Source organism: Lepidothrix coronata, unplaced genomic scaffold (assembly GCF_001604755.1).
Source record: "Lepidothrix coronata isolate B3197 unplaced genomic scaffold, Lepidothrix_coronata-1.0 Scaffold6, whole genome shotgun sequence".
Classification (NCBI taxonomy): domain Eukaryota; kingdom Metazoa; phylum Chordata; class Aves; order Passeriformes; family Pipridae; genus Lepidothrix; species Lepidothrix coronata.
In genome coordinates this window covers 1,530,621-1,550,763 of record NW_016690186.1, presented here as the reverse complement: position 1 = coordinate 1,550,763, position 20,143 = coordinate 1,530,621, and the positions used below count along the sequence as shown (strand labels likewise).

Sequence of the window (20,143 nt, the reverse complement as noted above, 5' to 3'; positions counted from 1 at the left end):
TGCTTAGTCTACTGGGTGTATTTTCTACAGTCCTTGCACAAGATTTCCCTCACTATAACATTTATATTCTTCTAGAAGGGATCTGAAACGAACACATGGAATTTGTGCAGGATCCAGGTTTGGAAACCTGCAGCAAGGTTAAGCAGCAGAAGCTAGTTCAGACTCTTCCAGACTCATCACAGAAACAGAGAGAAAATCCATGACTTACTCTACTTCATGCCCAACAAATTTCAAAACACGTGTCACACCCTTTGCTTAATTAGTAAAGAAATAATTCTCAGTTATAAAAGCCATACACAAGATTCAAGTGTTCAGTATTCCTATAACTCAAAGTGGGAATTCTGACCCAACTTTATTACTTTGCTTCATTGAACAACCAAATTCTTAAACCAATTTGGGATTGCTCTAAATATCAGAGGAACTTCACTATTTCAGTTTGGTAATTTCAAGTGTTCCCAAAATCATAAACCCCCTACACCCACTTTCATTATTTTAAACTTGTCTATTCTTTATAATCTCTTATCCCACTAGTTACAAAGCCACACCTTGTCAGAGAAGTAGATGTCTTTTTCAGGTCCCTATGGGAAAACAATCACTGTATAGACCCAGCACTCCCAGTACTGACCACTGGCCTCTACTCACACCAAGCCACTCCAGTGCTTTTCTTTATACTCACAACAAATCACAAACAACTCTTTCCAGGTTTGGAAAGATAAGAATTGCTCTTGTCATTCTCCTTGTAACTTCATTCTTTAACTGTCAGACCATCATCGGAATCCTCTTTCTGTCACACAATCCAAACCATCCCCACTTCTTATCTACAAGGCAGCCCCTCCCACGCTTGATTTTTTTTCCCTTAACAATTCCCTAGTAAATAGTTTTTCTTATGTTTTCAAAGGTCTAAAAGATGGGTGTTATGAAACACCTGTGGTGTATGTTTGCGAGAAGAAAATACTAGACATGGTGCCATTATGTTGTAAAATAAACATGAGTCTGCATTTCCTTTTGTGTGGTCTGGATCTGCACCTTTATAAGCTTTCACAGGTTTGTGATGTAGATTCTTCCAAACCTATATTGCAGGAATAGGGATCATTCCAGGTATGACATAAAGCACAATCAACTGCTGATATACTTCAACAGCTGAGTGGTTCATGATCAATAACTGGATGGTAAAAGTATAGCTTTTAAAATGTAAAAGTTTTCTAGAAATACACAAAACCTTAAAACACTTAGCTACATTTCTTTTATCAATAGTTGAAAACAATGCCTTTAAAATGGGAATAGTGAGTGAACTTGCAAGAAAAATCGTCTAACACAGGATTTTTAAAACAAATATGATTGTTTCTCAATAGCCAACAAACAACCAGTCTTTGGTCAGAGGCTGCTGTTGTGCTTTGTCAAGCATTACCATTCTTCAAAAGCAATCACATACCACACCAGTTGCTATTACTTTTTAATGTAGACTTTAAATAACACTGAAAGCAATAGGAAGTTTTCCACTGATTTTTGTATATATTTTTAAAATTTTTAGTCCAAGTTAGTTCTTCTCATTTCATTAAAATTAGTAGTACATTATAGAACAGTATATATATTCTTCCTTTTCCCCAATAACCTCATTTTTCCACTTAATTATCTGTTTCTCAGGAACACATACTCTGCCTACTAAAATACTGCAGTATACAGTAGGTTGATTATTTTCACAGTATGACTATGAGGTCAGAAAGTTTATAATCCCTGTTTATGTACTGGGAAAACCTGAGTTAGGTCTTCCTCTTAAGCATTTTCTGAGCCCTGGTACCTATTTTTGAATAGGTCAAGTGTACACAAGGTCTTGTGTACAGAAGACTGTACACAAGACCCAGGTCTATAAAACACTGAACCTCATAAGTCCAAATATCTGACTGACTTTTTCTTCTCTGTTATTGATCCTGTAACAAAATTTTGAAAGGTACACCTTGCTTTTATAGGGAAATCTACCAAACTATGTGAGTCAAAGGAATTTAGCAATTAAAATTGTGTTCAGATCACTCTCCTTATTTCCTATTATTACAAGAGAACTTTTTTTTTTTACTTTGATGATCCTTGTGGGTCCCTTTCAAGTCAGGATATTCTATGATTCTATAAAAATCAACAATACTGTTACAAGAGATGAAAAAATGAAAATGTCACTGTATTATAAAGACGGTTTCATGGTCTCTTGTTTTGTGCTGTGGATTTCTGCTCTTTGATGCACCTGAGGTTATGTGTGCTAGAAACTCTTTTTGTCATTTGCAACCTGACATTCTATGTCCCACACTTAAAATGGCACTAATTGAAGGCATTGTCTTTCCTTTGGAGCCTGACTAGTGACAGACACCTGTGCTCTTAATTTTTAAGATCTGGACTGTTAGTGACTCCATTCAACTTCACAAGGAGTATCAGATTGTTTTATTTATGAGTCTCAAAAATAAGACAGCAAAATCAGGCTCAGATTCTCAGAAGTTCCTCCTATCTACCTCTTGCAATCTACTAATTTAATGAAATCAGCTGCAGTCTATATATGTGCTTTTCAAAAACTACTATATAGTTCAATCTCATGGAGAAAGAGGGTTAGAAAGTTTAAGTTGTGATGTTGATTTGCCAAATATAGGTCACATGGGAGCTAAAATGTGAACCTAATAATGTATTTAATGGCAAAGACTCTTCTCTCTCTCCCCAACAGCTCCACTAGGGAACTGAGACGAAGCAAGATGCCAATTATGCACACAGAGGAGACCTAGCTGCAGTCACCAGTCTGATACAGAATTCTCTGGGGATCACAAGCAAACAAAAATGGAAGGGGTTATAAAGAAAGAAAGGAACAAAACACTTTTTCTGGCTATTTGCAACATACACCCAACATTTTAAAAAATAAATTAAAATACACAAAAGAAAGAAATTCAGGCAGGTCATGGAAAAAAACATTTAGTTAGGTGAACAATAACTCCAGGAGCAATGTTGGATACCAACCAGTCACATGCTCCCATCAGGTGGTTTAAAAAAATTAAAACAAAAGAAGATTCAAAAAAATCCCATGTTTCCTTCTTTTCCACATAATTACCATGAGTTACAGTTTGGAGTGATGCTGTAGAGAGGGGTGGGGGAAGTGAGGTGAATTTGAAAAAGATAAAAGCTGGGTAAGCCACTCCAGTAGTCAGGTTCATGCAAAAGTACTTTACCAGAAACAAATGCTGGTGATGCTTTTGTTCTGGTCTTTTACTAAAGCTTATTCTGGCCTTCTGATGTGCCTCCTATAGGTTGCCTTTGCCAGGCAACTGTTTATGTGCTTACAGTCCCAACTGCTAGCATCACATTTATTTATTTATTTTCAACCCAAATAAACTCTTAATGGCTTAACATAAAACATTTAGATTTTTTTTTTTGAAGCACACTAAATAATAAAAAAGCCAGAAGCACAATAGGCCATAAGGGAATGAAAGGGATGACTGTTCAAAGCCCTATTAAAAGGTTTGTTGCTTTATTTATATATTTTTTTAACAAAACAATTTCAGAGCCTTTTAAAGAAGACTCCTCCTCCACTGTTGCCTGCCAAGATAGTACTTAGCTGAGGGAGGGAGTGCCTGCTCTTTAAAAGATGATGGTATCTATTAGAGAGAGAAGGGAAAGAGAGATATATAAAAAGGCTTTCCCAAAAACAGTTGTCCAGAAGGGTCAGTGAAAAGAAACAAAAGGTATGAGATGAGAATTAAATGGAAAGAAGATGAGGTAACATTAAAACAGAGAGCACTGAGAGAGAGGAGAGGTTTTTAAAGCGAAAATGGTTTTGTAAAGGTCGTTTTAGTTACTCTATCATACTAACCATGGTCTGTATTTAGGCATCTGTCAGATGGTAATTGTGAAGCACTTCACAGAAATTAACTGTGAAAGCCCTCTTTCATGAGATAGGTGAGACACACAGACTGACTTACATGCAGGCAGAGACCAGGTTGTTTCCAGAAGACCAGAAGACTCTTTGGCAGCATACCATGTTGCAAAGTAACAGGCACAGAAACGTTAGTCTACCTCTTGGTATGATGCATTATTTCATTGTAGGCATTAAGTAATTTGTCTGGGTGGAAGACATGTCAAGTGCAGTCAAAATATCTGGAGATAAAGCTGAGGTCCTTGTTCACTCTCCTTTTTCTTAGAAGCAAATATTACAGTCCAGGTCTCTTAAAAACATTCCTCCAAAAACTGCTATTGTTTGAAAGCCTGTTCTCTCAAAATGCTGTCAGCATGTGATCACAGATGTGATCACAAAACCCCCAGGTAACTCATGCAAATCTGAGTAAAAGCTGCAAAATGAGCTTCTGCATTCACAGTAGGGGCTTGGTACAGTTGCCACTGGTGGCGTGTCCATGGTGACCTCTGGTGCTAGAGGATGGTCTGTAGTTTGTTCTGACTGGATTTTTTCCACAGCTCATGAAGCCACTCCTGGAAATTAAGAATGATGTATCTCTGTTTTGGCTATGAGAAATTCCTGTGCAGTTAAGGAACGAGTGTGAAGAGCTTAACCTTCTCTGGTGGGCTACAATCAGCTACATCAGGTTGCACTATCAGAGCCATTGGGCTCTGAGGCAGCTTGCATCATAACTTCCCATCTGTTAAGAGCAAGAAAGAAACTAATGCAAGAGGATGTTTTCATTGTAGTTTGGAAGCAACAGAAAAAACCAAATCCAACTCCCAAGGACAGGTTTATTAGAAACACCTCTGTTTCAGAACTGAAATTTCATCCTGTGAAACTAAAAATAACTTTAATTGTCCTTCATATGTTTTCTGGTATGAAACACTCATTTCAGTAAGAATTTCCAAATAAACTCTGCTGAACACATTTACAAGAACTCTTAGGTTCTCAAACCAAGGACTAACCTGTAACGTAAATCCTATAGATAAGGGGCAGATAAATTCTTCAGAGATTATTCTTTTTGTTAACAGGTTATTTTTACCTAGATTTGATTTTGTAAATCTCTCAGGTCCTATGTTTCAGTACAGGAGAAGCAAAAGACTTTGAAAAGTCGTGTACAATGCATCTTTTTGCATTACACAGCTCTGAAGCTGTTAGCACAGATCTCAGTTCTGAGATAAAACCAGACAAACTCCAAAGCTGGTGTCTTATTTCAGTGAAACACAGTTTACTGGGATTGTCCATAGAAAAAAAAGGATCCATTACCTTATATGTAAACTGGAGGCAAACAGTGTAATCTTTCCTAAAGGAATCTTTGAAAGTGTCTGAAATAATCCAAGGTTAAACTAACCTATTTAAAAGAATATGGTTTGTACACCAGAGTCATGTAAAATTTTCTTTCTTATACTATGCTGTTTTTCTTGTGAAAGAATGACTAAATTGTGATATATGGTGTGAGGCCAAGAAACTCTTTTTAAAATCCATTAAAATTAGTGAAAAGAGAGAAAAATGAAACTGCATCCAGCAGAAAATAAAGAACAACTTCCAGTCCCTAAAGGAAATTTACATTTTATAAAGCATGGCCAGGACACTGCAATTTCTTTTCACCATCCTGAAAAGGCAATGTGATCCTAGTCACCTGAAGCTGTTGTGACCTTTGTTTCTTGCCAGCTGGAAGGAAGGAATCCTAGCAATGCATCTCTCACCAGTGTCACAGGAGGCAGAGCAGGAGAGGAACACCACTGGAGAGACTTAGAAAGACTACAGCTGAACAGACAACAGTAATGACTGCAACCACAACCATGAGCCTCCTAGAATAGAGGATCAAAGGTGCTATCTCTCAACGCTGTAAAGATTCACTTTGTTCAGTGGTGCTTCAGTATGCTTTAAAGTATAAGGCTGTGTGGAGAACACAGTGCATGGTTTTCCCCATAATTTTCAGACAGGCTACTTAAATCCTTCAGATATCTCCAGTGAATTCTGTGAGTGTTCAAGGTGAAGATGTTAATTTCAGAATCGTTGTTTTAAATAAACAGTTTGTGTGAACTAATCACAATCTAATTAAATACAATATAGAAACTGCCTTTAGAAGTGCCATTAGCAGAAGAGAGACCATCTTGCTATGAAGTAATTGGAGACTCCCTGAAGATGAAGGGTTCAATACCTGACCCATTAGATGTACAGAAAAGTCTCATGAGTTTTACAAAGTGCTGAGTGATGCTGGTTTTTTCAGCTAAAGAGCAATCCCTCCCTTTTGGGTTTGAGAAGAGCTTGGGCTGCCACCCAGTGGAGACAGGTACAAATTTTGTACTGATTTAGCTTCCCAGTCACAGTAGGATAGTCAGCTTCTAGCTCTCCAATAGTAGAAAAAGGAACACCTTAATGATGTTATTTCTTAGTGCCCACCAGTTATTCTGGATCAATATATTCCATCTAGAAGTTCAAACATGACTTTTCTAAATGCCAGCCTAGAATCTTAGAGTCAGACTGAAATTTTGCCTTGCATATCTGCAGTAGTAGTTTCTGTAGGGCAAAAATTGATTGTTGAGTAAACTTCTTAAAGAAATTATGCAAAATACTTTTTATATTATTTTTTCTGGTCATAATATATTTTCTATTCTACATTTTATTTTGCATTCTTATTGCTATTTATGACGTAATATATGGCTTTTACACAGGTGGGATCATTGTAATGTAATTTTACTAGCAAAATATGTACTATAGAAATATATAGCAATAACAGAGGAAATTCCTTTAAAACATCTAAATCTGACCTTGTCAGGACAGATATGAAAGAAATGTTAATCCCCTGTATTGACAAGCAAAAATTAGTCACAGTTCAAAAGGTACACTGACTTATATAGGTGCTATATAATTTTTTTCTCTATTAACTCCAATCTGGTATTTTGCTATGCTCCAAGAATTAGCATAAACCCACTTTCTGACTGGTTTTATTTTTAAGCATTTCAAATAGTATTTCAAACATCCTTCCTGTATACAAGAATCAGAAAGTGGAACTTATCAGGGACAAAATAAAAGAACTAATCTCTTACCAAGCTGTGAATGGGGAAAAAAACAATAATATTGAAAACTTTTTCTCACAAAAAGTATTAAAAATGCTTACTTTGATTTAGATTTTGACCTCTCATAACAAAAATTTTTTTTCACATATTTTATAGATGAGAAAAAAGATTATAAGCTATCATAAGAATGCTTATAATAGCTGTTGAGTATTCAGGCTTGCAAAAGCACTGAGATGAGTATAGTATCCTCAAAAGCAGAGAGTTCTGATCCCAAAACACCTAAACTGCTCACAGCATGTCACAACTACTCCATGGCCTCAGGCTAATTTAGATATTATTCTGTCTCTCACACCTACACTACCAAATCACAGTAATCCCAGTTCTCTGACCAGGTATGTCAGATTTTACAGAAAGTTTCTGGAAATTTGGAAATTTTTTTCCCCTCTTTGTCTGACAGGTGTGCAAATCCTTTATGTATGACTGCAGATAAGATCATTTTCCTTGAAGCCTTTACTCTTGTTGTCAAACCTGTACTTAATCCGACTTAGAGAAAGTGTTGCTTAGATTTCTGAAATGCCCTCAACTACCAGACTAGAAATCCTGTACTTGCTCATTAGTAGCCTCTTCTGTTAAAAGCTATCCTATTTATGATAATGACAAGATGACATTTGTCTACTTTAAAGCTGTGTGGTTAAGGCATTCACCTGGGACACAGAAACTTCAAACTCTTGTTTCTGTTGTAATAAGGTGTTTTGAAGCCCATCTTTCCTTTTTCAGGGGTTGCCGCTTATCTCATGTAGTTGAAAAAAAAACAAAACACAATGCCTCAAAGTCAGAAGAGGTTCCCAGGAGCATTGTTTCTGTGTCAGGTTACAGAATATAAGAATATAAGGCTATAAGAGTTTGCTGCTGCTAAGTTCTGTTCATGCTTACCAGCTTCATGCTTGAATGACAAGTCTGTGTCTTCACTTGCCTCTGAACTATAATTCCTGTTGCACAACAGCTCAATTAACTTTGCGCTTGCAAACATTTGATTACTTTTGGGCACTCTTTATAGTCAGCTACGTAGCAGTGATTTCTTAAGAAATCTGGCCAAAATTTTAACTTAAAACTTTCACTGCACCTCAAGGAGGATTCTTAACAGTTCAATTAAAAGAGCACACAAATGGAACATAAGAAAATTTATAGCAATGGAAAAATCTGAAACCATGAAATGCTGTGCTCTTTTCCAATGGTTCTGTTATGATTAATAATTTCTGGTCAAAGTATCTTCATGCCACAAGAGGGAGACACGGGCATATAATTTCTTCATTTAAAATGAAGCAAAAGACTTAACATCCTGTAAATTACTTATCTCAGGAAGAAGAGCTCATTTGCTCTCTCATGTATATAATACTAGTTCTGGAAATGAGCAGGCTGGCATAGAGGAGTTTCTACTCCACACCATATTATAGAAAAAAGAGTTAAAATTCAGGGATATTAGGCTTTCATTGATATAGAAGGAAGAAAATATGCAAGAAAATCCTATGTAACCTTCCAAGGAGATAATACAAATGCTGAACTTCTAAGCTTTTCTCTGAGAAGAAGAGTCTGTCCTAGGAAATTAGAAGTGGAAAAGATGATTTAGTTCCCACTAAATTAATCTTGCTGTTGTATAAATTAGGTTAGTTATGGGACCAGTATTTTATTCAAGGGAAGGTATTTTTAGCTGCCCTGACAAGAAAGAATGCTTCTAGAACTTTAAAATGAAAGAAAATCAGCTAGAAGGATGACGGTATTTCGTGTTAGTACAGATATCAAATTTCATAATTAGTCATTTGTACATAAACTTCTGTTAACAGAACAACTTACAATGTTCAAGAATAAAGAACATCCACTTGATGTGTGGATATTTCTAAATTTGGGTTGGCTCAGAGCAATGCCTCAAAATTCATTTCCCCACCACTTTTGCAGCTGCTTTGAGCTGAAAGTCAAATAAACTTTAGCATTATTTGTTCTCCGGCACTGCAGTATAGCTCAGTTTGGTTAAATACTTCACAGAATGGACTAAAAGATGCACTACATCTTGAAGCATTTGCAAACCAGTATCAATAATATATAAACTAAGGTAAGGAAACACTGGAGTGTTGGACAGCTGTGTTGACAGCAACACATGAACTCGAACAATTAATTCAGCATTGACACTTGACAAGGGTGAACCAGAGATTGTACTTGCTCTGGCTGCTGTTGAAACTAATATCTGTGTAATTTCTAATAACCTAAACTGAACAATACAGGAAAGAAAGAAGAATGCAAGACAGAAAGCAGAAAAGATAGAAAGTAAAACAAGCACTGTGGATTCGAATTATTCAGAAACTTCCCTGTAGTTACCACGTTGAGCTTAACAATCTAAAAATTATTTTATATTCTCCAATTCTTCAAGAGAATGAAGCTCTCTATAAAAATCAGTACACAGATAACACTGGAAAATGGTCAATAATTTTATGTTTGAAGACATAACAAAAATCACTTTGTCTTGCATATTATTTCAGTACAGAAACCCCTCTTAATTTTATACATCAAATGGAATAGATCTGTGTTTCTTTAAGAGGGGACACAAACTCTGGAGTTGTTCAACTTGCTCTCAGAGGCCTTTAACATAATATGTTTCTCTGCCTTGCTAAAACATTTGTTAACAGACAAATAAATTAGCCTCTTGAAAGAAATCCTTGCAGAATATTGAGATATTTACACACCAGGATATGTAGTATTTTTGCAATGCATTTTGAAGCAACCAATAATTGTTCAAAGCTGACTTTAAGTTACCCAGAGGGCTGAATATGATAATGTTTTGTCTTGACAGAAATACATAAGAGGAAGGGGAGAAAGAAAACAACACAATGGAGCCCCACCAGGACCAGCTTTTGTTTAATGGGAGTGATTGCTTTTGAAACCACTGAAACACTTCATTTTGAAACTGAAGTCAGTAATGGTAAAGAGTGCAGAGAAAATTACTTCATTTAAGTTTTCAATATCTCTATTTGTAATAAAGATTTTTTTACATTATAAACTTGAAATACTGATGTGATGACAAAAATTGTTTCAGACTAGCTCTACAACGCTTTTGCAGGCACATACTTACTATGTTATTGTGTTAGAGAATCTGACAAATAAGGTGAAGCCCTGAAATACAAACAATAAGATATTTCTGAAAGTTTTGTAAAAAGATTTCACTTTCTAAACACTACACTTGTAGTGTAGAAATTACTTCTAGTGTTTAAAGTAGTGTAAGCAATGTAGTGAAAACACTACAAGGTGGATATTACAATGGTAATTACAAAGAATGCAGAATTTATTTCAGACTAAAAGAGAGAGGAAAGATGGGTTATGACCAAAAACCAAAGGTTCTGCATAACTTAAATTTGAGTGTGAGTTTCACAAATGTATACTGCCTCTAAAAAGGAAAGAAATAGAACATTATAATCTGAGAAAAGCAGTGAATTTTAATGTGTTTTTGAGGTCAATAAATAGACAATACAGACAAATTATATCCATAATCCCTAATGGCTGTTCCATTCATTTCAATATTTTTTGTTACTGTTTTACTACCATAGAGTATTGACACTTACTGCAAGTGTCAAACACAACCTCTCTAAGATGTGACGGAATGAAGGGAAGAACTGTGAATAAATAAAAACACAGCATTTTTCTTGAAGGAGAAGTTTCATGAAATAGATATTAACCCTTTTGTATAACATTAATCCCCTACTGATCCTAGAAATCCCTTTTATTTCTTTATGAAGAACCTAAATATGTTGGGTTTGGGCTATGTTTTCCACAGTATGTTTAGCTTGGTTTCCATAATATAGTTCCAAATCCATAGGTCACCCTTAAATTTATCAGTGGTTCATTTCACTAGAAAGAGTCACTTCATGTTCCTTTCCAACTTCCTTCCAACCTACATCAGCTTTATTCTACACAAAATCTCTGAGCCTTTCCTCACGTGCAGAAGCACTAAGGTAGAAATCCTTCAATCTACAATTAGGAGCTGATAACACATAAGGTTTCCTTAGCATATCATTAGCACAAGTGGAAGCAAATATAACATTATTGCCAAGAAGCTACCAAGTACATATGCTCATCTGAATAGAAGAAATGGACTAAAAAAATAAAACATATTGAATACTAAAAAAAAGGCATGACGAAAGCACAGTTTTGATGGGTTAGCTAGCAGGTTTATCATAGCTTTTGTAAATTTAATTGTTACCCAACTGTACCTGTATTTTAGACTGTGGATTCCAGGTTTCTGCTGCCATTGGCTTCCTTCCTCTTCCACTGAGCTTGAAAAAAAATTTCAGAGGCCTCCTCAAAAAGTGTCTCTTCAAAATCTGGATCTGAGAGAACACAAAGAAGAATGAAACATTTATAATGCTTGCTTTCAGTGCAGACTGATTAATTAATCATCACAGACTCATTAATTAAAAGTTTTCCTAAGCCATGTCTGTTTTGCTCATGACAGTAATAGGTAAGGGATCTCACTGTCTTTATCTTGTGGACTCATGAGCTCATGGGCTGTTATCTCATCGGTGCACAGACTCCATATTGTTGGGAGCTGCAGAAAGCTGGAGTGAACTCATCTCCACCAGGCAGCCAAATAGGAGAACCCAAAAATAGTGAGCATGCCAGTAACAATTCATATAAGGCTTACACACAGGGGAGAAAGAAATATGTGCAAGATTAAAATTTTTTTACATTACTTTTAAAAAAGGTATTTAGAACTTTGTAAGTATTCATTAACGTTTTGTAAGTATAGAGTGAGGCATGTCTGCTGTACTGCTGGAATTAGGCTGGAATTAGTCAATTGATTTCCAGTTAACTGTATATCATTAATTTATCAGAAAATGTTTAAATCCTGATTTGATTTAAACCACATGAGTCGATAATTTTATATGATAACTTTCTATGTGAAGAGAAGAAACTGAACGGAATTTCTGGACAAGATCCATGTATTAAATGATTCACATGTGATTCAGCTGCTCCATGCACATATCTAAACTGATTTAGTTAAAAGACAACAATGTAAGGGACCTGACACTGCGGGACGGATGATGCCAGGCTGAGTCAAAAGACTAGAAATGGGAATGCTGCAGCATTTGTCTATATTTCTGTGGTCAGCACAAAATCTTAGACCTTGAACAGACTTGCCCAGAAATTTCAGGCTCCTTGGCCACCTTCTGTCTCAGTTCTCTTTGACAATCTTGTCTTTTGATGTGAAGATAGAAGATGTTGCATTCCTTGCCAAGGTCAGGTATAAAACCTGATCTTAACCTTGACTACAGATCTCTTGCTCTGTTTTAATTTCTTACCAGAAGACTGTCAGTTCTGAACATTCACTCAGCAGAAATTTGCCATCTTCAAAACAGCAAAACTCTCAACCCTTTGCTTTCATAGCCCTGAAAAATATTGAAAAAAAGAAAACAGGTAACAAGAACTAAAGCATAACCCAATGATAGAACAGTGTGGGGGGAGAGGGAGAAAAAAAATGAAAGGGTATTTTCTACTAATAAATGCCATCAGACACTACAAGTGTTTTAGAAATCATCTCTCAGATATTCAGGGCCAGTAAGTGTATGTGTATACAAATTTAAAATCTAAAATGAATACATAATCCATATATGGAAAACCTATTTGAGTTAGAAAAAAAGCTGTAGGGTAGAGCAGACTCTATAACTGATGTGGATACTCCTTCCTCTTGCATGGTGACTAGTATTACTTTTATTTCTGAAGAAGTACTCCAAAGAATCAACTGAATTCATGTCCATGCACCCCCCACATTCCGCAACAGAGAAGTGAAAACCCTCAGACTTACAGTCTTAGTAGCAAAATAAAAATGCAGGATTCTAGTGCCCTTTGGGGGTGGAGAGAGAAAAGCTGTCTTACCTCTTTACTATTGATCATGGTCAGCCAGTCTACTAATAGATACTAATAAATCTGTTATAACAATTTCAAAATTGACTGTTGAATCTACCATATGTATCTGCTAATGTAGAAGCTCTGAGTCAATTTAATTTTGAGCTGACAGGTTGTGACAGTGACTAGAGCCTTAGTAATAACTCCCAATAAACAAACTACTGTCAGTGAGTAATGAAATTCTTTGAAAGGGGTTAGGGCTGAAGTAAAGAATAACAGCTGAGGGAGGGAATTAGCATCTTTTTTATCATGACCCCCAATTGCAACTCAAGACAAATGACATCCTTTAAAACAAAACCAAGTGCCAAATGTAACCACTTCAAATTTCACCCTCAAAGGACTTAGCAATGATTTCTGGATTTCATGACAGTTGTTACTGCTTTCTTTTCTTATGATAAACTTCTTTGAAGTTGAGACACTACAAAGACCTTTTACATTAATATGGACAGGTAATAAAAGCCCTTCTGCCAGTGAGAATAAAAAGATATAGAAAACACACTGTGTTGATTTAATACGCTATTATGTCCAGTAGTTTATAAATATGCAGGATATTTTCTTTGGCATATTTATACACAGAGACACATACAACACAAGTAACTAACAGCACTAAGTCCCCAGATACTGTAGTACCTCAGGATAGTTTTCTTATTTTTTCCTGCATTTCTGGACTTTGGTTTTCTTGTGAAAATTAGATTACTTGCTCAGGCAGAATCAATCCTTTAAAGACTCAAAAGACTTAGCCTTTGGCAGAAACCTTATATGCGTTTCTATGTGACAACAGTTTAGTCACTACTTTTCAGGTCAAGTTCTATTGCTTAAAGCAAAATATCAGTGATTTTTTTTCCTGTCACCCAAGATCTCAAATCTTATATTCTCTATTACAGCTAAGTAGGTTTGTTGAAAGCAACTGGCATATCAGACCTGTCAGTATTGAGTTCGTTGTATCAAGATAAAACTCCAGGGTATGCAAAAATGATTTTTGAAAGCATACAGCTAAATCACTCAGAACCATGGATGTTCAGGGCATGCGGTAGTAGATTTTCTTCAAAAGTAATGTTCAGACCCCAAAGAACATTGGTTTTAGGCCGCAGTTTATAGTTTGTGTCTCAATCACCTTGAACAACTGACCCTTGTGAGTGAGAGGCTTTGGTTCAGTCTAGTAGCAAAAGCACATACAAATATGTATATGCATTTCCCTTCACATACACAAGATTTCAGAAATTTACTATTCCTTAGATAGCTATCTCAAAATTACTGTTATAGATTGGTCTTGTTACAATGATGTATTATATAAAACACACGTGATATACATTAAAACCAAATATTAAGGAAATACAAAAAGTTTCTGTTTAAATCTCACTGAATTTAGAGAGCAAGAAGTAATGATAAGGCTAATTGCACGCCTAAGATTAGTGATATTACATATTGTCTGGACATGCATTAAGACTGTTTTTGTTCACAGTAAAACACTGAAAAGAAACCAATGTCTTTTACGTTCTCAGACAGAACTTAAAACTGAGTGAACAAGAGATGTCTCTAAAGAAAAAGATGCAGGTCGGGAAAGGGCCTCCCCCCCAAAAGAGGAACTTTGCCAAATTTCAGTTGATGGCATACAGAACACAAAAAACCTGGTTATATTCAGAAGACTATAGATATTTGTGCTCTGCCAAGATAAGCTAGAGAGATTTACATCTCGTGATTCTGTTTTACTTGTTCCTGTCCTTCTGATCATCTCTCTTAGTTGTCATGAAGGAAGAACAACAAGCAAAGTCTGGTATGGAAATATAGAGTTTTGCTTTATTTTATTTTATTTAGGAAAATCCTTTACTGTTGCTTTGCCTCTGCCAAGCCTACTCAGAGAACTAGCAGCAGAAAATAAAGGAATTCAAATGTTCAGGAAGAGAACAGCAAAGAAAGCAGCAATCTTTTTTTAAGGGCACAGCAAAATATTCCTTTCCAGTCATTGCAGGGAGCTGAACAACCATTTTAACCCAGGCAACCTAGTTTACATGTTCATTTTTTAGACATTCCTGAGTTTTACATGCAAATACCTACCCCATCCTGCTGTTGTCAGATGTCAGGGAAAACTGAATTTCCTGAATGTTCCCTTCAAATACCTGCTAAGAAAAAAAAGGCACTTTAAATCAGCACTTGGGGTTTGGGGATTTGGCTCCAATCATTTGCCTGCTATGATATATTTAAAAAAAAATTTTGATAACTCTACTGAAGGCTGATTAGAAATATTAGGAGAGCACAATCTACAAATACTCTTTATGACAAAGGATTTGACAATGGGATAGTTTTCTCTGGGAGACATTCTGGACATTTTTCTGAAGGTATCCACAAATGAAAGTTGTACCTTGAGTGTGAGAAAAATCTTTTTAATTTCTCAAACCATTTGAAAGAAATGGAGACTGGGAGGCAACTTGCCCACCTCAGGTATTCACAAATTTTCATGTGGGACTGCAGCATATTGACAAAAGTAAAGTCATTAATTTCATTTTTGAAAATCCTTTTGTATTTCAGTTCACACTGTCTGAATCACTACCTCCCACCAAACTTAAAAATGAAAACAAGTACAGCTTTCTTTCATTTATAGCCAAAGAGGAAGTTTCCACTCCAGCACCATAGGTCATGTGCTCATGTTTTATTATCTAATAAAAACCAGATCTCATTCATTCTGTAAACATAAAATTTCCTATCTGGATCTACATAACAGCTTTTAGTTACAATTACCTACAAAACTCAAAGACAGTGTTAAAGTTTCTGTCTTATAATTACAAAATCACCAGGTTGCTATGTCTCATATTAACTTTTCCTTTTCTGTCTTTAGCATTTTCCCCTGGCTCCCACCTTCTTTTAAACACCTATAATAGCATCATTTCACACTAAATTTATTTTCCTTTAAAAATAAAAGAAAAAAATCTCTTACTTGTTAGAAGTTAGAAAAACAGCTCCAAGGGCACGGTGATGCAAGGGGGAAGCTTATAGTGACAAACTTTTGAAGAACTCTGATCTTAAAACCTGACCCTTACACAGACACACAAGTTTCCACAAACTTTGAGCTCATGTGACCAACTTTATCCTCAGCAGCAGCTTCTTCTTTTCTCATGTACTCATATTCAAAACTTCCACCCCAATGTACACAGATTTACTTACTGCCTGCAGGTTACTTTGCATTTACTTCCTCTTTGTGACCTTTATTATTTACTTCCAGTCTTCCACCTCTGCAAAAACTTATATAACTCAATGCAGTTCGCTCCTTACTGAGAATTTTCTCCCAAATAACTGTTGCCTTTCGGAGAAAACATCTTCAGAAAGTAGACACAGTACTACTAAACTTATATTACTTAATTAAAAATTGGTTTTCTATTCAACTCAATGATCTTAAGGGTCTTTTCCAAGCTAAATGATTTTTAATTATATGATTTTATTAAAATATTCCAGAGAAAATAGAAAATAAAATTCATGACATCTTCTTGGGATCCTATCCTTGTAAACTGCTTTAAAACTGGACTTTGAAATCTGAATATTAATTGTCAATGTCTCCTTGATATTATTTTAAATTCAATATGAAATATGTTTTAGAAATTAACATTTTAACGGTTCAGTTAATACTTGATTTTATACTTGATTTTTGTAAGATAGAAATCTTTCAGAAAACCCTCTTGGTTTATGTTCCTCAGAACTTCCTCACATTGTCTTTTTTTGTCAAGCCCATCTTGATTATTTTATACTCTTCAGAGGAAAGGGTTAATGAACTGTGAATCTAAAATACTATTTTGCATATATTGAATGAATTTTTTTTAAGGCATAGAACTATGGTCTGCTTTCAGCTGCCTGGTTTCAGTGTCCATGTCTGTTTGTCAATTAGCACAAAATTCCTGTCTCACACATTCTGTTTTGGGGAACTTTGTTTATGTCCAAACTGGTCTACACCAGAACTTAAACAACAGTGCAGCACATCATACGAGTATACAGTAACATAACTTGATGGAGAAAAAAGATATATTCACACATTCTAATTCATATAACATTAACTAGAATTGCCTTCATCTTTTTTTTAATTAAGCCATGACTAAAACTAGTCTAATATAAAATTGAATTTAACAAATAAGACCAAAAATAATTTCTCTAATATCTACAAATGCTCAGAAGGATTTAGAAGTGACTTATCTCTTATAGTTTAACATCAAATCTATGTAAATAGGAATTTCTCCACTGATAATGCTGGAAAAGACTCCATGTGAAGAGTTTCCTTTTTCAGAAATGTAAAAAAATAAAGGAAATTAGTCACTTTGCATAATACAGCACCAGTAGCTAGACCTGCTGAAGCCTTGGGCCACCAGCTGTGAACTTTCACCCAGATATGCTGAACTTTTACCTACTTAAGGCAGCTCCAAATCTGGTTTACACCGGAAAATAATGAAACAAGGAAGGTCGAAGCTGCCACCTGAGAGATAAGAGAATAAACAGCCTGCATAGAGACAATGAAGAGATCCAACAAAGAACATGAAGACTGCTGAGCCTAATATAATTATTGGGGTGAACTGTCATGTGAGGGGCGCGAAACTTAGACTGCAAGAGTACAAATGCCACATTTCTTTGTTCTGAGTCCCTCTCTGGAGGTATCCTGCTCAGAGATGCATTTTGTCACAAATTAATTAGTTAAGTTCTGCCTGAGGCACTGCTCAGGGAAACCTAGCGTCGAGCCAGAAGGGAAAACATCTGCACTAGTGTGTGTGTCTGAAGTCAACACAGGCACCTGTCAGTTCAGTGGAGCCACCCACCATGGTGGGACTACAGAGCTCTGGTGGTTAAAGTCTCAAGTGGTCTGGATGATTCGCTTTCCCTAACAAGAGAGCTTCACTTCTGTGTTGAAAGTGTGCAGGAACAAGTTTCAGCACCTTGACTTCATGAATCTTAGGCACTCTCCTTATAAAAATAATGTAAATTTGTCATAGAATTAAAATAACATTTACTTTCGTGAGAGTGACATCTATGAAAGAGCAGAACTGGAAGAGTAATGTCTTAAATTCTGTATTACTTTCTCCTTAATCATATATTTTACACATAAAGAGAGCATCAAAACATCATTATTATTTTAGTGGGTGGAATGTTGGAACAAATCTCAAACAAAGACAGTAAATTTAAAATGTTTTGCACTCTCCCTCATTCCCACTCTCAAAGGTTTTCATTTATAGTGTTTCCTTAAAGATAAAATATAGGAAGTAATCTTTAATCTCTAAAATTATTGCAGAATCCCAAATATTTAGGTGATCCTGCATGACCAAGCATAACCCCCACCAGATATTCTGAGTGTATTTTTAATGAAATGTAAAGTAAGCAATAACACAATTAAGAAAAATAAATTATAGCTTCCCCTGTTTTGGTAAAAGCTCCAGGCTGCCACCAACTTAGAGCTTGGTGTTACCTCAGGCAAGCATCTATGTGTTTGCTTACCTCAAGCACAAATAAAAGATGTCACAAGTTAGGGGATAGATTAGAGGTTTTACACAGCATCCTCAACAAAACCATAAGCACAAGCAAAACTTAGCATAAATATGTGCTCTGGTACCACAATAATTCTCTCAATAAACAGAGAAATGCGACAAATGTTTCAGCTACTGAGAAATATCAAAGGCTAGAAAAGACTTTTAATCTGAAATTTTCTAATTTTGTCACAGGCAGGAAAGTATTAAAAGGGATTTAATGTCTACAGTAGTGGGAGAAGGGAGGGGCCTATAATTAAAACTGGGGGGAGAAAACTGGCCCAAGAAACAGCACACTTCATTAATGGAGCAAACTTCTGTCAAAAGCATAGTCTTGAATGCAACTGGGAGGAGAATACTGGTCAAACAAACTTTCCAGTTTTCAGCACTGGGGCTCTTTGAATGGAAGATGAACCTATAGGATAAAGAGAGGAACATTTTGGAAGCCTGGACATCAGGACCAGAGTGGGCCAGTGTATAATGAATGTACTGAGATCCATTCACTTGGTAAATTTGGAAAACAGATTAAATATACAATGAAATTTATGACAATCAGGAATGAGGAAATACTCCTTTATATAACAGGTGAAACATTCATTTGCTTTCTAGGCTATTTGCATGAAGAGTTTTGCATTGATCGGGATTAAGTGTTCAGTGTTTGCTTCCCCAAAACCTGTTAAAAAATTATTATTAAAGTCCCAGTGTGCTGCTGGCTATGAGCAAACGATCACTGGCACAACATTCAGTGGAAATAATTTGGGGGGGGAGGGTGGAAACTCCATGTTCTGAGTAATGCTAATGGGAAAGACTGACAGAATAAGACATCCACTTTATTGGCAGAAGGGAACTAGTCAGATAATATGTCTTCCAACCTTCACCCACCAAAATTCCCAGCTCTCTTTAGATTTATACTGTGGGTATTAGTTTTGGCATAGGTCACTCTGATTACCCTATGTCACATGCAGTAATGACTGTCCTGAAGTGATAAACAGGAACAAGAGTAACTTGTCTCATTGTGTAATGATCACAGTGTACTGATAACCACATAATTAGGGTGTTAGAAGTCACAGAAAAGAGAGGGTAGAACTTTGAACTTTGTATTAAGTCAAAGTTCCTTAAGGGACACTTCAAAATAAGTTATAGAACCTTTAGAAATAGATGAAAAGAAAACACCAAGCAATCATAAATGAGTAAAATGGAAGAGTGAGAAACAAGAAGAGGAGAAAGTATTGTAGTGAATTAAAAACATGTCTATACAGTAGTGAAAGATAAAAATGATGAAACAAGAATAAATGTAAATCAATTGTGGATTTTTCTTTCAGAAAGGATATGGGAGAAACCAAGAACTGCCAGGAGATTAAAATTTAAACCCCAGGTCTTTGTTTATAAATGGCACACATCTCTTGAAATGGAACTAAAGAGAATTTGGGGTTTTTTTGTAAAGTAGGCAGCTTGTTCTCATAATGCTTTTTTAAGGTAAAGCACAATAAATGATTACTAGTAATACTGTGCAACTGAGGTGCATGTTAATATGAAGATGAATACAAGCTACAAAGATTAAGCTTTGGATTCAAAAGTGAATTTGTTGATCAAAATAAACCATACATATACAAATTCCATTAAAATCACCCATAAATTTGCTTAGGAAAAGCTCATATTTTAAAGCTGTGAGATAAACAAAAAGGCCTGCCTGCTTAATTTTTTCTGTTCTCTGATGTTCTTGTAGATTTTTTGTTGTGGTGAACTAAAGCATTTCT

General features: G+C 35.7%; 1 protein-coding gene across 1 annotated transcript in view; it reads right to left on the bottom strand.

The window, feature by feature from the left end:
* The window catches only part of ST18 (ST18, C2H2C-type zinc finger), a 185,056-nt gene extending 170,087 nt beyond the window's left edge, over nucleotides 1-14,969 (bottom strand). Inside the window, exons 1-3 of the mRNA XM_017832549.1 lie at nucleotides 14,950-14,969; nucleotides 12,291-12,377; nucleotides 11,202-11,318 (exon numbers count right to left, since the gene is read on the bottom strand). Coding sequence (XP_017688038.1) covers nucleotides 11,202-11,318; nucleotides 12,291-12,314 — 141 coding nt within the window. The 5' untranslated portion in view covers nucleotides 12,315-12,377; nucleotides 14,950-14,969. The remainder of the gene's footprint in view (nucleotides 1-11,201; nucleotides 11,319-12,290; nucleotides 12,378-14,949) is intronic.
* Between the last annotated feature and the right edge of the window lie 5,174 nt (nucleotides 14,970-20,143).